Source organism: Sorex araneus, chromosome 1, assembly GCF_027595985.1.
Source record: "Sorex araneus isolate mSorAra2 chromosome 1, mSorAra2.pri, whole genome shotgun sequence".
NCBI lineage: Eukaryota > Metazoa > Chordata > Mammalia > Eulipotyphla > Soricidae > Sorex > Sorex araneus.
Window position 1 is genome coordinate 135,348,160 of NC_073302.1, and position 18,916 is coordinate 135,367,075.

At 38.6% G+C, this 18,916-nt stretch overlaps 1 protein-coding gene across 2 annotated transcripts in view; it reads right to left on the bottom strand.

The window, feature by feature from the left end:
* Window positions 1–18,916, bottom strand: part of ARL15 (ADP ribosylation factor like GTPase 15) — a 444,530-nt gene that overhangs the window by 233,238 nt on the left and 192,376 nt on the right. For both annotated transcript variants that reach the window (XM_004608526.2, XM_055121201.1), the window contains one exon: window positions 5,460–5,668. In XM_004608526.2, the coding sequence (XP_004608583.2) occupies window positions 5,460–5,668 (209 nt within the window). The remainder of the gene's footprint in view (window positions 1–5,459; window positions 5,669–18,916) is intronic.

The following is an 18,916-nucleotide window of genomic DNA, read 5'->3' on the forward strand; positions in this document are numbered from 1 at the left end:
TCTATGTTGATGCCCAGAGGTCTCAGCGGGTGGGGAGAGAAGGGTGTTAAAAGACCAGGACACTAAAAAGAGCTGCAGAGGTAGACAAGGCCAAACTGAGCGTGGAAACATCCAGCTGTGGGAAGTAAATAAGAATAAGAATGGAAAGAGGTTCCAAAATTTATTAGTGTTACAAGATACACGTGTGATTGGAAAAAAGGCAGAAAGGGGAACGAGATAGGGGCTCGTAAAAGAACAGGATGAAATCTTTGGAGGATACACATTGTTGTTTTCAAATGTATGGCGCTTTTTAAAAAAAAAAAAAATCCTAAGTAGTTTTCTTGATAGGGTAAATCTGTTTTCTACCCCCTGATTTGGAGATGAGAAGTGGAGGAGTGTAAGTGGATTTGTTTCATTTAAGGGTTAGTAAAAGTAGGACTTAGGGAGCTCTTCCCTATTCTCTATCAAATTAACTTTCTTCCTGGGGCTGTATTAACAACAAAAACAATCTTTTTTGGGGGCCTGAGATTATAGCACAGAGATTAAGACCTTTGCCCTGCATACAGCAAGTCTCAGCTGGATCTCTCTGCATATGGTTCCCCAAGGCACATTCTGGAGTAGTCCCTGAGCACTGCCAAGTATGGTCCCTGAACAACAACAAAAAAGACCCTTTCTTTTATGACATATTTGTTAATGAGAATTTTAACGGTTTTTAATCAGTAACATTCTCACAGACACAAGAAAACACAGGATCCATATAGAGTTAATCAGGATGAGCTCAAAGTAGCCAGATTTAGAATCAATGAAATCTAGAATGCAAATTTTCTCTAGAAAAGCTCAAAGGAATTTTTAATACTCTATTTAACATTCCCAGCTAAGAGTTGTGCTCTTACAATACCTTCCACAATAATGGCATTTCGTAGCCGTTAAAGTGATGGCTAATTCAGCTTTACTGGGAAGTTAAAACATTTTCAATAGATCACTGAGTCACTCAAAAGAAAACTGACCTCTAAACCCTCTCAGTGCTCTCCTCAAGACTGAATTATAGCAGCGTGAGGTACATCTGTAAGAACTGGACAAAAAATGATTAGAATCAGTGTATGTCCCATAAGGGAGTTTTCAAGCTGCTCACACAATAGGTATGTACACTACTCTATGTGAAATCAAATCAGTATTCTAAAATGCTGCCAAGAGTCAGGTCAAGACAGTTGGAACACTCTTAAGATTTAAAGTATATGACATTGTACACAATGATTATTTTATAAATAACACATTTTCCCCGACATACTGAAAGTAATTTTATATGAAGCTAAGCTTTTTTGGAGGGGTCTGACTGAAGTACTTTAATTTATAAGAAAAAAAAAAAAGACTTGTTACACAAAGTCAGAAATGATAGTAACTACTTCATAGAACTACCAAAACCAAGTTACTTTATTATCACATATTATATATATATATACATATATAAATCATTCTAAAATAGTGGTTTATTTAAAAAATACTGTTCAAAAGTTCCATTCTCCTAACCTCTCTCTGACCCTTTGTTTAAAAAGAAAAACAGTACCCAATGAAGGAATAATTATCTATGAATAAAAAGTAACTGTAATTAGGTGAAAGATTAATAACATAAAAATACTTACTAGCACACTTCCAGAGTATGTATATATACTAAAAAGTGAGAACTAGATAAACTATTCATGATACACTGAATATTAACAGTATTTTCTTGAAAATATGAATATTTATAACCAAAACAAAACATGGTCTAAAAATGTTGGTAATGCATCATACAGAAATACTTGCAAATATTAATCTTGCATTCATATTCCATACTGTGAGCATCACAGTCAATTCTATGTACATCCAGCAATAAACTAAATTACAATTGCACGGAAATTAAAAGATGCCTAATCACAAATTTTTCTTTGCTGCTGATACCCTATAGAGAGTGCGTTTCCCTGCTAGAATACATTTGCTTCAACTTATAACTCCATTTCAAAGGTTTATTTCACGGTTTTCATAATTCTTGTTTAAAAAATATTTTAAAATAGTTAACTACCTTTCATGTGCTATTTCTGAAGAAGTAAAATGCTACTTTTATTAAATCAGAGGCCTGAAGGGATAAATTATTTCATTTTGAGGAGATGTGTCATTTTATGAAACAAGACTTTTAAAAATCTAGGAGGTAAAGAGTCACTATCAACAAGAGTGCAGAGGGGAAAACAGGATTACATTCATTGGCTATTGTATCAACTTAACTTCTCATAAAACTATCCTGATCTATAAAATAACTTCAGAACTGAAGTATGTTCTCCTCTGGGAGTTATAAAACAAATTAGATATGATTACAGATTACAATTCAATACAATTAAAAATCAACCTATTTATGCCTCGGATTTCTGTTTTAAAGCCTTCTCATTTAAAAATGAACTTGAGTTTTCCCTAATGGATCAAGGGGGGCACTTCATGTCATGATAATTTTTTATATTATGCTTCCTATAGAGTAAAAAAAAAAAAAGCTTACATGAGTAAATCCTGGGAAACTGTGGTAACTACACCTCCCCAAAGTGAATACAACAAACATCTGTTGCAAGAACGGCTTGGCTTTCAGACAGTATGTAAAGGGTGTTCTTTTTCCCAGTGTTCTGCTATTCAAGAGAAAGCTTATTTGTTTTGCAAGAAAACATGTTTCTACTATTAAATAAATTCCCAAGACATAAAACCTTAAGATTCTGGTGCATTTAACAGAGATCATTACCAGGTATATCAAGAAAAGGGAAACTGGAATACTCAAAACTTCAATTCTAAAAGAACAACAATGGAATTGGGCATTTTGCCTCTGGACTGTGGGTAACAGAGTAATTTCAAGCATCATCTTCTTCCTTTAACTCAGTTCTTTACACAAGCATTGTACTTCTCTAGGGGATCGTGGCAAGGAAGGGACTAAATACATAACCTCCTGACAATTTTCATCCTTTCAAAAATCTCAGTGATAACTTGGCTTTCCCTTTGGATTTCATGGGCTTCAAACAATATCCTGGCATCCTCATCAAATGACAAGTGAATTCTTAATTATACGCCAATGAAAAGGTCAATAATCGCAATATTTTTGCATAACACATTAAGCACAAGTGTAGTCATTCTAAGGAGGTAGGGGAAACAGCAACATGTCATTATGTTGCACTGTCTTTTTTTTTTAACTGCATCGAAGAAGTTTTGGTAAACAGAACGCATTTTCCTCATTGCCGACAAAAAAATGGTCCCATGAAGCCAGACAGTCTGTACACATTAAGCACAGACAGAATTCTTTTATGCAAACCAAATCTGAATACGGTATTTGAAAATTCCATGATAAGCAAAAAAGTTAAGGTAAATTTATTTTAAATGTTATCAATAAAAAGGAACACCAGGGACAGGGAGATAGCTTGAGGAGCTAGAGCATATGCCTGGCATGCGCGGAGTCTCAGATTTGATGCCAGGTACTGCATGACCTTCTGGGCATTGCCAGGTAGAGCCTGGCATGGGGGCGTGGAGCTACCCTCACACCCTCCTCCCGAAAAAACAAACAGAGCAAACACAACAAGTATATCAGAGTCACATAGGTTCCAGTAAATATAATTTTGAATAATTTTCAAACCATATCTATGATTACTCCAAATTTATAGGCTCTGTCTTAAAAGAATATGAATCACAAAAAGTTATTTGCCCTTTTCCTGGGGGAGACAACCAGCCAACACACGAAAGACACACTCAGGAGTAATTAATTGTTAAATGCTTCCTTAATTCAATGTGACAGACTGTAATTCCTATGGAGGATTAGTGTGAGTCACATATCGAGTTTACAGAACATAATAGTTTCAACTTATGATGTCTAAGAAAAAAACAAAACAGAACAGCCATCTTTTAAATCTAACAGCGAAACATATCTTTTCAGCTATTTCATGGAGCATGAATAAAAACTGAGGATAAAAACTTAAATAGTTTAAAAGTTCACATTAATTTAAAGTTATAAAATCCATCTATTCCATATGCATGTTTCTGTAATTATATATGTGTATTTTACATATTTATAACATGTTATTTTACCTATGAATATTCTAAAAAATGCACCTTTATACCTTCAATAATGAAAATCAGAATAATGCATTTTCATCAAAGTACCTATTAAGCAAAAACTATTGCAACCTTCATAACTATCCATCATTACATACTATCATATCCATTCTACAAATGGAGAAACAGCTGCTGAGAAGCTAAAAGCTGTACCCGTCTTATGAACAGATCAAGAAGGCATTGCAATTATAATGCTGAAGATCACACGAATGCCTCTAAATACATTTTTTATCTTAATTACTTAATATTGTCTCGATTTGCAAAATCCAAAAAGAAACAAGGTACTAATTACTTGAAGCAAAATGAGGTGGCTAAATGATAGCCATGAGTTCTGTTTGTTCAACAAGAAATTCTGGCCTTCCTTAAGACCGTAGTGAAAATTCTCCCTCTGTATATTACCTATTTTGCTCAGTACTTCTCATGTCAAAGTGAGTCATTCTAATTAGCCCTATTCATCGAGAATCATACACATTATTCCCATTTTACAGGTGAGAAGACAGGTGCAGGGAAAAAGTAGGGGCCCATGGATCCCACATGGATCCCATATGCAATGCCCCTGGCTTTTTTGTTCATTTCTCAGACTGAAGGGCAGTGTTCTTTTCAGTAATCGTCTTGTTCTAGAGTCATTCAAGGTAGCACGTGCTCTCTTGCAGGCAGGGGAAAGCTATCTTTACAGGTGTAAAGAAATGCATCACAAGCTTTGGCGTCACTGTACTTAGGTTAAAATTTGCTGTAATTGAAATTTTTAAAACAATTCACATGCCTTATTACTTGAATGGCGTGAATCAGAAACTCTCCTGAGAGAGTCCTGATTTAGTTTCCCAGAATTATTAGGAAGCTAGAAAATCAATTTAAATGCAGATGAAGAATTGGACCACATGACAAAGGCACTTGATGCATCCAATATGCAAACTAAGATCCCAGTTTTCAGCAAGGGCTTTTCAGTAAGGGCTAACTATAGAATAGGCGCCACTGATTGTACCAACAGTGAGCATTTCAGAATTGAAATGAAATTTTAGGGCAAATGCTGCATGGCAGCATACATGATACATTCCTTGAAAAACTTTGGGGGGGGGGGAGTCAAATAACCAGGGAAGTAGCCTTTAAAGCAGACAGAAAAGATTATCCAGATTTAGATATTACCTAAGTTTTGCTAAACAGTTAAAAATCACCCATACTCTTGAAGTAGGGCTAGGTACAGACACCATAATGTTTATCAGATAATGCAGGCTTTGTGCTAATAAAACTAAGTTTCACGTGAAACAAAACCAGCAAATCCCTAATTCTCGATGTCTCACTAGATTCCAAGAAGCAGCAAAAGTACAACAAAAAAGGACAGACAGAAACTTGCTGTCTAGGAAACATACCTCCTGTACGGACCGAGCAGCTGGCTTGTCTTGATGATTAGCCAATATTAAAAAGGGTAAAGTGCATAGCTGTGGATGCTGAAGAGCTGAGTGCAGTTCATTTCTAGAAGTTTCTAAATCATCTTCTGAAGAAGCACTGTCTAATACAAATATTACCCCTTGAGATCCTTGGTAGTAGCGACTCCAGTATTTCCGGATATTGTCAGCCCCTGTGGGAAACAAGCAAGTTAATCTTTAAAAACAGTGCCCCATGACATATGGTGTGTATATGCACAATGGAATACTATTCAGCTGCATGAAGAGATGACATCTTGCCTCTGGCTACAACATGGATGGAACTAGGGGAGGTCATGCTAAGCTAAGTAATTCAGAAGAAAGACAAATACTAGAGAGCCTCATGCAGTACATCAAGAGACAAAATAAGGGATTAAACAATATCCAATGAAAATGAATCCTAAATTTTGACCATAGAACTTAAGTTAATATGACTAAAAGGAACCAATGAATTGTGATATGCCCAACAATAGCTCCCATTGGAAATCAACATAGCTTTTAAAATGTAAGTGCAGAGATTATGGTTGATCAGAACAAAGAGGCCAACAAGGTAGACGCAGCATTAGAGGAGAACACAGAAGTTGAGTTCTTCAGGGTTTTTCTTGTCAAAATATGTAAGAAATGGTCAATGATATGTGACTCTAAGACACAAAACTCAAAAATATTTTCAGGTTTTCCCAAATAGTTCTATATAGACTATTCATAGACTAAAATTCTATGAATTGAATTTGATTGACCTCACTGGATGATTCATGTAACCAAGCTCTTTCCAAGCTGTTAACGTGATCTTAGTAACAGGTTCCCAAAGAAATGCGTGCTATTGGGGAGGCCTTGTTTAATTTCCTGCAGCGAGTTGAAACAACCAGCACGATACAGCAGCTGGGAGATGGAGACACTGGCTCCGTGAAGGAGATCTGTGGAGGAAACCAGCGGCATCTGCTCTGAGCTACATCCAAGCATCATCCATATGTTAGAGAACTAGCTTGAAGAACTGACAGAGTGACCTCATCGTAAATGTTTCAAACAACAAAAATATTGTGTGCCTGAGAAACTGTACATACACTGGTGATAGACTGTACCAACATAATGAATGTGTAGCGACACAATGTTCATGCAATGAGGATCTGTGCAACATGCTTTTGCTGTCGATTCTGTAGAGTTCATTGATGCTCACAGAATGTTTTCGTTGCAGTTGCTCAATATCCATAGCCAAACAAAACCCAAAACTTGGAATTGGCCAAGTATTCTGAAATAAATGTCAATTGTGCCAAGTGTCTTAATTTGTATTAGCACATTTACCCAAGACTGCCCTATGAGATGGGTTCTGTTATCATTCTCATTTGATCAATGAGGAAATCAAGGTTCACAATAATTACAAACAGTAATTTTTTTTTTACAAACCAGGGTTACATACCTAAAATATATATTTAGCCTGAATTCTACTGAAATAAAAGGCTAATTTGAGGTGACAAAATAGAGGACACTACTATCATATCAGCCAAAAGGGAACAAAAGGGGGGCAAAAGGAACTGGTTAGAATAAGTGCTCTTGGACATTTGCCAGTAAATCACTTCAATTATTAGACTGATTAAATATTCTATACAAGTTCTAAGGTTAAAACTTCTGTCTCATTGTATCACTGTCATCCCATTGCTCATCGATTTGCTCAAGTGGGCATCAGTAATGTCTCCATTGTGAGACTTGTTATTACTGTTTTTAGCATAGCAAATTATCAAATACACCACGGGTAACTTGCCAGGCTTTGCCGTAAGCTTTGAATTATAGGACTACCAGAGTAGAAGAAAAGGTAAAGGAGATGAACAGCTGGTCAAAGAAATAATAACTGAGAACTTTCCTGTTAGTTCAAGAGAGGCTCCCTGCACATATTCAAGAGGTCCAAATAATACCAAACAAAACAGTCTCATACAAAAGAACACCAAGACACATAGTAACCAAAGTGGTAAAATCAAAAGACAAAGAGAGACTTAAAGCAGTAAGAGAGAAAGAAAACCCTCAAATATAACAGAAGCAACATAAGAATCATAACAGAACTTCCATATAACATTCTACAAGCCAAGAAAGAGTGTAATGACATATTCAAAATACTTGATGAAGAAAAAACTTCCAGCCTAGAGGTACTACCCTGCAAAGCTATCCTTTTTGGATAAGAAGACCCTTTTCAGACAAACAAGAACTGGCAGAATTTGCAACAACTAAAGCAATACTTCAAGAATTACAGAAAGGTCACTTACAAAAACATAAAAAAAAAAAATTCTCCCAAAAAACGACTGGACTGGTACAAGTGTGTTCACGCACACATGCAACAGAATCCTTTATATCAATAATCTCTCTGAATGTACATGGACTGAATGTAAATGGACTCCCCCCATAAAAAGGCACAGAATAGTTAGATGAATCAAGAAAGAAAATCCATCTCTCTGGTGCCTACAAGAAACACACCAAAATGTTCAGGATAAATACAGACTTAGAGTGAAAGGAAGGAAAACAATCATAGTCAATGGGTCAATGAAAGACAAAAAAAAAAAAAAAAAAAAAGGATGGGACAGTTTATTTGACCTACCACTCCCTTTTTAAAAAATTGTATTTATTTTTATTGAATCACTGGTATACATAGCTATAGAGCTGTTCATAGTTGGGTTTCAGTCATAAATGTTCCAACATCCAGCCCTCCACGAGAGTGCATTTCCCCCCTTAACCCCCCGCACAGCTTGTCTCTATGGCAGACATTTTTCTCTTTTCTTCTCTCTCTGTCTCTCTGTCTCTCTGCTGTCTCTGTCTCTGTCTCTCTCTCTCTCTCTCTCAGATCTTCGAATCTTGTAAAGCAAATGTCAATGACATTAAAGCCTGCAAACAGAGGGACCAAATATGTCCACAGAATTAAGGAATTAAGGATGAGTGTGGAACTTAGCTATTGGAAGTACATGAAACTCAATTCTTTCATGAGCTCACCAATTTCAAGAAACTATTTTCACCTGCCTCATTCAGGAGCACACTGGCACCAGGAAGCAGTGAGACAAAGTGATAGTAAGTCCGAAGACTACCATGTTGGTAGATAAAACAGTAGCTTTAGTCAGAAGCGGCCTACACCCAGCTGGGGTGAAGGAAACCAGCATAGCCATAAAGGGTGGAGAACTCTTAAGTGACAGCTACAGTCAGTCTTGGTTTAGTCATAGACCTAAATGGAAAATGGTGCCAGGTGCTTTGAGAAGTAAGGCTAACTGAGAAAATTAGAAACACCTGTTGGATGCCCAGATGCCAACATTCCAAATCCAACAGGAGTAACAAACAAGGTCGCATATCTAATAATACTCCAAGGCCACTCTCATTCTAATGGCTGACAAACGTGTTCAAAAAATTATAGGGGGCAGAATTCAGGGGTTACTCCCAGCTCTCTGTTTGGAGTTGTCCCCCATGGGTGCCGGTGCTAGCAGAACCAGGGATTCCATAGGCAAAGTATTGCTTGGCTCATTTTGTACATTTGGATTGAAAAACAAAGACCTAGGACTATGGACACTGGGTGCATGTTATGCTTGGTGTTCTAATTTCCCATGACTTGATACTACCTCAAAAAAAGTCATAAGAAACCCTTGAGAATGTCAGATATCTTCCTGAGAATCAGTCTGGACAGCCCGGTTCAAAATACTATAAGAAGCTTAGAAAGAAGCAGGAGATTCACATGTTCTCTCTGTGAAGATTCACTTTGACAGATGTGATGGGTTTTTGCAGTATTGGTAATTCATGTCCCAGGTGAAGGGGCACAGAAGCAAGTATAGCACTGTAGCACTGTCATCCCATTGTTCATCGATTTGCTCGAGTGGGCACCAATAACATGTACATTATGAAACTTGTTACTGTTTTGGCATATTAAATATGCCACAGGTAGCTTGCCAGGCTCTGCCATGCAGGCGGGATACTCTTTGTAGCTTGCCGGACTCTCCGAGAGGGACGGAGAAATTGAACCCAGGTCGGCTGCGTGCAAATGTCCTACCTGCTGTGCTATCGCTCCAGTCCACAGAAGCAAATATATGAAAGAAAATATATGAAAGAAAATCATATTTTTGCAGTGTTCACTGACTGAACCAGCAGGGTCAGACTACCATCATAGAGGGGTTAAAAATGCCAGAAATGGGATTGGGAAGCTAGCACAAAAGGTAAGGCATTGCCATATATATGTTGCATAGTTGAACATACATAGGTTGAAGTGAATTTGAGTACCCTGAGCACAGTGTCAGGAGTAAGTCCTAACAAGTGTGGCCCAATTCCCTCCCCTTGCCCCAGACAACACCAATCGTTTGCTGCCCTCTCTCATGAGCATGACACTTGATCATATTCTGACAAACTGGGACTCAACACAGGTCTGCTGGAAACTTCTGTAAGGTTTATCTCCTCAATAGAAAGAGTTTTCTGAAAAGAGCTAGCTGCTTCTCTCTTTTAGATTTCATTACGTGAGAAGGTGATGCTTTTAACAGCATTACTTTTCTAGCTACCATGAAAGAGGCATCACAGCACCATGAGGATACCTTTATGGGAAGACAGAAACAGCCCAGATCCTTGAGAACAAGGTTCAACATCAACACCAACACCACCTTTCAAAAGACTCTCTTTCTCTTTCTTTCCTTCCTTCTCTTTCTCATTTTCTTTCTCATTTCCTTCCTTCCTTCCTTCCTTCCTTCCTTCCTTCCTTCCTTCCTTCCTTCCTTCCTTCCTTCCTTCCTTCCTTCCTTCCCTCCCTCCCTCCATTCTTTTTCTTTCTTTCTTTCTTTCTTTCTTTCTTTCTTTCTTTCTTTCTTTCTTTCTTTCTTTCTTTCTTTCTTTCTTTCTTTCCTTCTTTATTTTATTGAATCATTGTGGCTAGAGCGATAGATAGCACAGCAGGTAGGGCATTTGCCTTGCAAAAGGAGGACCCAGGTTCAATTCCTCCGCCCCTCTCGGAGAGCCCAGCAAGCTACCAAGAGTATCTCGCCCCCACGGCAGAGCCTGGCAAGCTCCCCATGGCGTATTCAATATGCCAAAAACAGTAACAACAAGTCTCACAATGGAGACGTTACTGGTGCCTGCTTGAGCAAATCGATGAGCAACGGGATGACAGTGACAGTGATATTGTAAGATAGTTACAAAAGTGTCATGATTGAGTTTCAGTGAGACAATGATCGGACACCCATCCCTCCATCAGTGTGCATCCCTCCACCAATGTCCCCAGTATCCCTCCCCCGACCCCCACCCCATGCTATCCTCTGCCTCTGTGGCAGGTACTTCCTTCTTTCTCTCTACTTTTGGCATCATGATTTGCAATACAGATACTGAGAGGCCATCATGTTTGGTCCTTGGATGCCTTAGAAGACAGTTTTCTATCACTGAGAACCAAAATAAAAAGCTTAAGTTCCTTCACAACACTGTGATCGAACCTAGGTTGGCTGCATATAAGGCAAGTGCCTTATCCACTGTACTATCTCTTGTTCCTCAAAACACAATTCTACATCATTATTTCACTTCAGTATCAACTCCTATTCAGTTACTCGAGGACTTTTCTTGCTCTATTAGTTCTGACTGTCCTTTCTGAGCTTACTTTGTTTCAGAGTCTTATAACCTTCCAGCTGGACCATTAGAATGGCTTTTCTAAAGGGAATCCTCACTTCTGTCCTGGCATACAGAAAACTAGCTTAAGGAATATCACCATTCAAACATATAATATACCCATAATTTGAAACTCACCAACTACACACAATTATAGATCTTCCTGACCTAGCCCCAATAGATCATTCTTACTGCATTTCTCCATTGTTCTTCTGTACATGTCATAAAAGTGACCACAGCTCTTCTGGAACCAGATCCAGGCTTTTTACCTTCATGTGTTTAATTTTGTTATATGCTCTACCCAGGGACTGGAGTAATAGCATAGCGGGTAGGGCGTTTGCCTGACACGTGGCCGACCTGGGTTTGATTCCTCCGTCCCTCTCGGAGAGCTTGGAAAACTACCGAGAGTATCCTGCCCACACGGCAGAGCCTGGCAAGCTACCTGTGGCATATTCTATATGCCAAAACAGTAACAACAAGTCTCACAATGGAGACATAACTGGTGCCCACTCAAGCAAATCAATGAACAACGGGACAACAGCGCTACAGTGCTCTACCCAGAGTCCCTCCATGCCAGTTTCCCCCTTAGCTCTGACACATTCAAGCCTTTATAAGTTCTTCTTTTTTTTAATTTTTAATTTTTTTTATTGAATCACCATGTGGAAAGTTACAAAAGTTTCAAGTTTAAGTCTCAGTTATACAATGCTCAAACACCCATCCCTTCACCAGTGCACATATTCCATCACTAAGAATCACGGTATACCTCCCTCCTTCCCCCCACCTCCCCAGCCCCCCACCCCGCATGAGTAACTGGTAAATTTCAATTTACTTTCACTTTACTTTGATTACATTCAATATCTCAACAAAAAATTCACTATCATTGATTTGGAGTTCCTCCCCCAAGCCTTTATAAGTTCTTAAGTCACATACTCCACCAAGTCTTTTACAGTCATCCAGTGGGAAACAATTTCTCAAAAACGTTTAATTTCTCGTGGTGCTGCCCATGATACATCCCACTGTGTGACATAGTTACCTGAAATATTTCATATTGCATCTCCTGATAAGGTGGAAATAGTCATGTGATACCTCTGGGCATTTCTGCACCTCATTATCCCTATACACTGAATACATGTAACATAAAAATCGTATACCTACAGGGAATACCATGGATATTCTTTCCAATTAACTGATGAATCTTTTATAAAATTTTGCTTTTTTGAGCCTTCCAAGCAGTGTTCAGGTAACCACGGTACCATTTCCTGTGATACTTGGTCAACAGCACTGGGTAGTTCAATGTTCAGGCCCACTCAGTACTGCTTGAGGTCTGTCTGGTGGTCCTGGAAACCACCAAGGCCACATGCTGTGGTGCTTAAGGGGCGATGCAGTGCTGGGAACCAAATTTTGCATAGGTTGTGCGCATGCAAAGCATGTACCTTGACCACTGAATTATTTCCCTGACCCCTATGAAATGCTTTTTTTTTTAATTTCCGATTTTTCAAATGAAGAATTTAAATTTATATAGCAAAACATTCTATGTTACAGAAACAATGTCGTTGTAGTTTATGGTTGTTAGTTTATACATTTACAATGAGCAAGATACAACTTTTATATTTCCGGGCTATATTTTGTGCAAGGATCACCTAATATCTGATATTAAAATATTTTTAAGGGTGTGAGAGACATAGCACAGGGGATCCGGTTTTGCCTTGCACGCGTTCAACCCTGGTTCCATCCCTGGTACCGAATATGGTCCCCTGCGCATAGCCAGGTGTGTCCTGCAGGACTCTTCGTATCACCGGGGTGGCCAGGTAGTCCTCAGCACTGCAGGGTTCAAGTAACACCGAATTCTCAGGCCCTCACACTGAAGCACAGGCCAGCTGGCTGAGAATTGCTTCCTGAGCACCCTTAAATATTTAAGAACATGGACACAATGAAATTTCTCACTACTCAATGTGAATCCATTCTCTGAGTTCTGCTAGTATTCAGACATGTGCAGTCTTAATGTAGGACGTGTTGAGTAAGCCCTGTACTAAAATTTCAAGTCAGTGTTTGAGCCTAATGCTTTTGTGCCCTTCTGACACTATTGTATTTGCAGTCCTTTAGTCTAGTCTCATGCCCAACAGAAGCAGCTGCTTCTGTTGGGCATGAGACTAGAGACTATTCCATGAGACTATTCATAGCAGATGAGAAACAGAAAGCCCAGGAAAAAAAAAAAAGCAAAGCAGAGAATTCTAGGGAAATGTTTCTTTCTGTGACCCTACGGAGGCAGCGGGCAGATGCACTAGAAGACCTGCATGTCCCCAGGGAATCAGGATTTGCACAACTCCATGTGTCTACTAAGCACCAAACTTCTCAATCATTGGCATAACATGGAAATCAAATCACTTCTGCAGTACTTTGGAAAATGCGGTGGCCTAGCTAGAAAAGTTAGTACGTGGTAATTCTGTTCATACTGCCACTGAACAAAATAATAACTTGGGGAGAGTCAAAACGAGAGTTTCAGAGTGAAGTAAATGTTTAAACTTGAGCTGAAATCACAGTTTTGATATGGTGGAAACTCCAAAATATCTAAAATACCCATTCTTGCTTCTTCCCTTCTTTTATGAATCTCATATGCAGTGTTGCTCTTTCCTCTATGTTCCTATCTAAGGCAGAAAATTCCCTTGTCATCGTTCCTAGCAGCTCTGTGCTTTGAAACTACCATGTTAGTGATAAAACTGGGTGACTCCAATCAATTCCAAATGAAAAAATCTCCATAACCAAAGCAGGATGAGGAATCATTAAAATAGTATCGGAAGGTAATCAGATTTCCTTTTTTTTTATTTACTCAATTACTATATATTAAAGCAAGCTTACCCTCCCCATTACACATGCCATTAAACAGATTTCTTCACATGTAGCTCTATCACAAAATCAGTAATTGCCAACTTTCTGTCTTTGATGCTATGGGATGTCACCAATTATCTCAGGAGGCAAGTGGAGCTCTCAAAATGAAATTAATTTTAATTAACTTTAAAACCTGAGTGTGCATGTGTCATCCAGCACTTGGGAACAAGGGGTTACACAAAATAGTGTGTCACAACAGAAAAAGATTAGGAATCTGTGCCCTAGCCAAGGAGAAGACAAATGAGTTTGAAACATTGCCTGAGGTCAAGCATTTTACTTCCAAATACAGATTCCCATGAAGAACACAGTGAGAGGGAGACGGTGTGATCTAAATGATGCTCAGCCACTGTCTACATTTTATTTAGATTGAGTTAGTTAAGGAAAATATTTGCCTGAGGACAGAGAGCAGACTATATGATGAGAAATATTTATTAGATAGCCAGCGGATTTTTGCAACCTTGAATTTTCTTCAAGTTTTGATATTAGGAGGGGACTGATTTTCACAGCAACTAATGAGGATATATTACTTCTTGCAGGGCATTCTAGTTCTAAATAATGGAAAGCAATGGAAAAAATCATGGATAGTCAAGTATAAAAGCATGCCCAACTTATAGAGAGCCGGTGTTCTCCCCTACCACCCCAAAAAAAAAACAAAAAAAACCCCTTAATTGCAACACATATTTGTATCAACTTGGGGTTCAGAATAGTTTCTTTCTATAATATATTGATTGACCTCACAAAAAAACATTAGAGAGAAAAAGAACACTATCTACTTCTTTGATTTGCATTTTTCAACCTTAGAAAATAATGGTCCCTCTCTAAATCTCAAGAACCAAATAGCTAGTTCTGGGGAGAGAGCTCCAAGGGTGAGGAAACAACACTTTGTTGCTAAGGGGACCCCCAGCTTTGACCTTTGGCACCTGGGGTCTCCTAGGAACTGCACTACACCAGGAGTAGCCCTGAAGGACCATCAGGTATGGTCCCCAAATAAACTGAATCATTTTGTTCAATGCACATGGGTACAGGTACATGCATACACATAGCAGTATATAAATCCATCAAATTCTGTGAATAACAATTTCAAAGCGAGGGTTTCTGTAGAGAAGTAGGAATTTTTTAAGAAAATGACCCATATTTTCTATTTCAATAAAGCCAGTGATTATATTCTCTTCCTTAACACATAACACATGGAATCTGTCAATACATTGACTTTTGGATTACTTGAGGAACACTCTGACGGGCTGAGATATGCTTATCCATCATAAATAAGTAAAACCCAAGAAAAGCTCACAGAAGAGGCCAGCTGAAGTGGCTCCCTGATCATTCCCAACTTTTAGTACTGACCCCCTTGTCTAATCTCCCCATAAAGAGTGGGTTGACCTGGTGCCTTATTTCAAACCCACAGGCCATTGCTTCTGCCTTTTAGGCAGATCTGCTTTGTTGCCTGCTTGGTTTGCGGAAGCCAAGTGAAACAGCAAGATACATAAGGCCATCCTCTGGCAATAGTAGGTCAAAAAATGAGACCCTGAGAGAGAGAGAGAGGGGGGGGGGCGGGGAGGGAGGGAGGGAGGGAGGGAAAGAGAGAGAGAGAGAGAGAGAGAGAGAGAGACATTTCAATAGAAATATGAGCTTAGAAAGGAAAACTTGTATGATTAAAATAAGTTCCACTGTATGGATACTCCCCATTCTGATTATTCCTGCACCTACTGATGGACAGTTTACCTCTGTGGACAGTTGTTGCAATATCCGTATCAGTATGCAAGCTTTTATTTGAACACTCAGTTTTCAGTTCTTCTGAGTATAAAACTCAGCATTGGAATTTGCTAGATCACATGGATTTTACGTTTTTCTACTTACTAAGGAGCAAAATGTGTTTTGTAACATTTTTTAGTAATAAATTGTTACATCACAAGAGATACTAATGAGGGTATAATAAATTTGCAGCTATGCAGAAACTTCTAAAACATCGACTAATGAACTAAGAAATAAGACTTAATAACTTGCACTGGGTCTTACTGAAACTCACCTTTGCTCTAGTCTGAATCTCAAAACACTTCTTTCAAAGACTATTTTTTTTTATTGTTGCTTGGGTTTTGGGGACCACACCCAGCAATGTTCAGGCCTTACTCCTGGATCTGCGTTTAGGGATCACTCCTGGCAGGGCTCAGGATACCATACATGGTGCTGGGGATTGAACTGGGATCATCTGCAAAACCTCTGTGCTCTCTCTCCAGCCCTAAGCGAAAATTTCAAATTGTTCTAAGGTCTTTTTGAGCGTCCCATGCTCCACTCTCCCACCCGGAGTGGAAAAGGAGAAAAGACATGGAGGTGGTCTTCAGAGTACACCCAGCACCAATGAAGCATGAAGGCTGCCTCCAAGTCTAGAATTCTAAGTCTCACTTTCAACTGCCTCCTGGGGAATGTCTTTACTTTGTTTCAACTTCCTCTAATAATATCCTGAAAACAGTTCACTCAAAATCAGCTCTCATCTGATTTTTCCCCCTAGCCACCAATACTTTTAGTTCTTACATCCTATCATATATTCCCTCGTAGATGTTTGCCAGGTATTTGAAACTTAACTTGTCCCCAAATGACCTCATTCTTGCCATGCATTCTATTCCAAACCAGTCTCTTGGATTCCCTGTCTGGGGATTGGCAGCCACCCAAACTATGAATCTGTGAGTCCTTCTTAACCCCTTATCCCTTCAACCTAAGAGTCAAAAACCAGTCACCCCACCTCACCCCATCTAACTGCTTAGTTCTTTGGACACTTTGAAACGTCATCATGCATTTTTCCTCTACTCCACTCACAGTTTATCCAGAAGCCTCACAACTTCTTGAATTTTCGGTCTAAGCCCAAACATCATCTCCTGGATAAACTTGGCTCAATTTAGTTTTTACAAAATTGTTTTCCATGCCAGCTTTTAGACAGGAAACTCTATGTCCATCCAATGTTATATTTAAAACAGCGCACACTGTTCTCACCTGTCCAGTTCTTTGCAACTGCTCTGAGCTAACAATTCCTTGCATTCATGTTATTGTTATTGTTGCTGTTGGTGACGGTGTTGCATTCTACCAACCCTGTTTACAATTCTTGCCACCACACATAGTCTCCCCTGGGCACTGCCAGAGGTCACTTCTGTGCAGTCAGGAAAAGCACCACTGGGTGTGGCCCAACCTCCAGCCTCTCCCAAAATAAATTCTTATATGTACATCAAAGGATTAAATGTAAATAACCCTTAAATTACACTAATGGAACACAAAATTTTTCAATGAGCTATTAATAAAATACATATATTTCCAATATATTATCACTACATTCAAAAAATAACGACACCCTCTCCATAAAGTCTTAAATGACTGTAGGTCCTGGTTACCCAGACAATAGCTAGAAGCTGTGGGTTAGTCAGTAGCAATTTTCCCATGCCTCCAAATTATCATCCCCAAGCTAACATGCTTAATACTCTAAAAAAGTCCCTCAGGCCCACAAGGAAATCATGTCTAGGAAAAAAAGATCACAGTTTCTTGGCTTCCTGCTCAGAACATATTAGAAGTTAGTAGTAAATCATGATTGGGAGATGGAGGAGAGAGAGAATTCACCAGAGGCAGGCACGAGGACAGTAGCTACAAAAAGACTGAACCGAGATTTAATAATCAAAAAAAAAAAAAAGAAGCAAAGAGCGAAAGGGGCACAACAGCTCAGGCAGCAGAGCATTCAACAGTCTCTTGGAGAGTACTGCAAGACATCCACCAAATAAATATGAATTATAATCCTGGCATTTTCATGTACTACCACAAATTATAAACACAGACAAGTAATCAGAAAAGCATAATTAGTCATTCAGTCTCAGCAACTATCAATTCTGGCTAATCCAGTTTCATTCTACTTCTCTTGAAACAAGTGTCAGACATTAAATTAGTTCATTTGCGAATATTTTGGTATGAGAATTGGAATGAAAAACATAATCCTCTGATTCCATGCAGATGAAATTAACAGTAAACCATGATTATCATCAAATATCAGATTGTCCAAACCACATATAAGCATTCAAAGTATACCCCCAGTTATTACCAAAATCTCCAAGTGAAACTGTTCTGTGAAAAGAGAGTGATGGGCCAGGGTTAAGGTCTGAAAGGTTTTTAATAAAACTCTATCATATTGTGTGAAAACCCATTTTTATACTCTTCAATAGTTTAATTGATTGGGGTTTCCTTGAGCGATGCTTGGGAGTCCTAAAAACAAAATAAAAAATCATTTAGCTATATAAATGGGGGGTAGAAGGTGAAAGAAAGGGAAAGGCGGGGAGAGAGAGAGTTCTGAGAAGCACCATCTTTGCAATGGCCAATGAAGATGTAAAACTGTCACATTATGGTATGCTATATTTTAATTTATTTTTTAAGTGAATCACTGTGAGACACATAGTTAGAAAGTTGTTTATGCCTGGGTTGTCATACAAAATACATTGTATTTTAAACTTGTTTCTCTAATCAAGAGAAACGACTTTTTTCGGGTAGTCTGTCATATTGCTTCCAGATTTCGAGTGTAACAATTTAATGACCGCATTATAAAGAATGATCAAAGATAAGTTAACTTATTGGAAGACCAAAGTAACCCTGTAAGAATTTCATATCCAAACCCAGCTGTGCTAATTCTGAGATAAAATTAGCCTGGAAAAGGGTCATAAAATCAAAAGCAAGAAGGATGCAAAAGATCCAGTGATATATATCTGAGAAATCTAGAATATGTATTTAGTAACTACTGTCTGGATAGGAAATTAAAGAAGTTGGGAAATAGGTAGATTTTATCTCTTCTTACACTTCATGATTTGGGGGGTGGGGAGGAGGGTGAGGAGGAAAGCAAATGAATGCAAGTCTTGGTGGCTGAACTGGGCCCTAGAAACAAGGGTAGTTTGTGAAAGAAA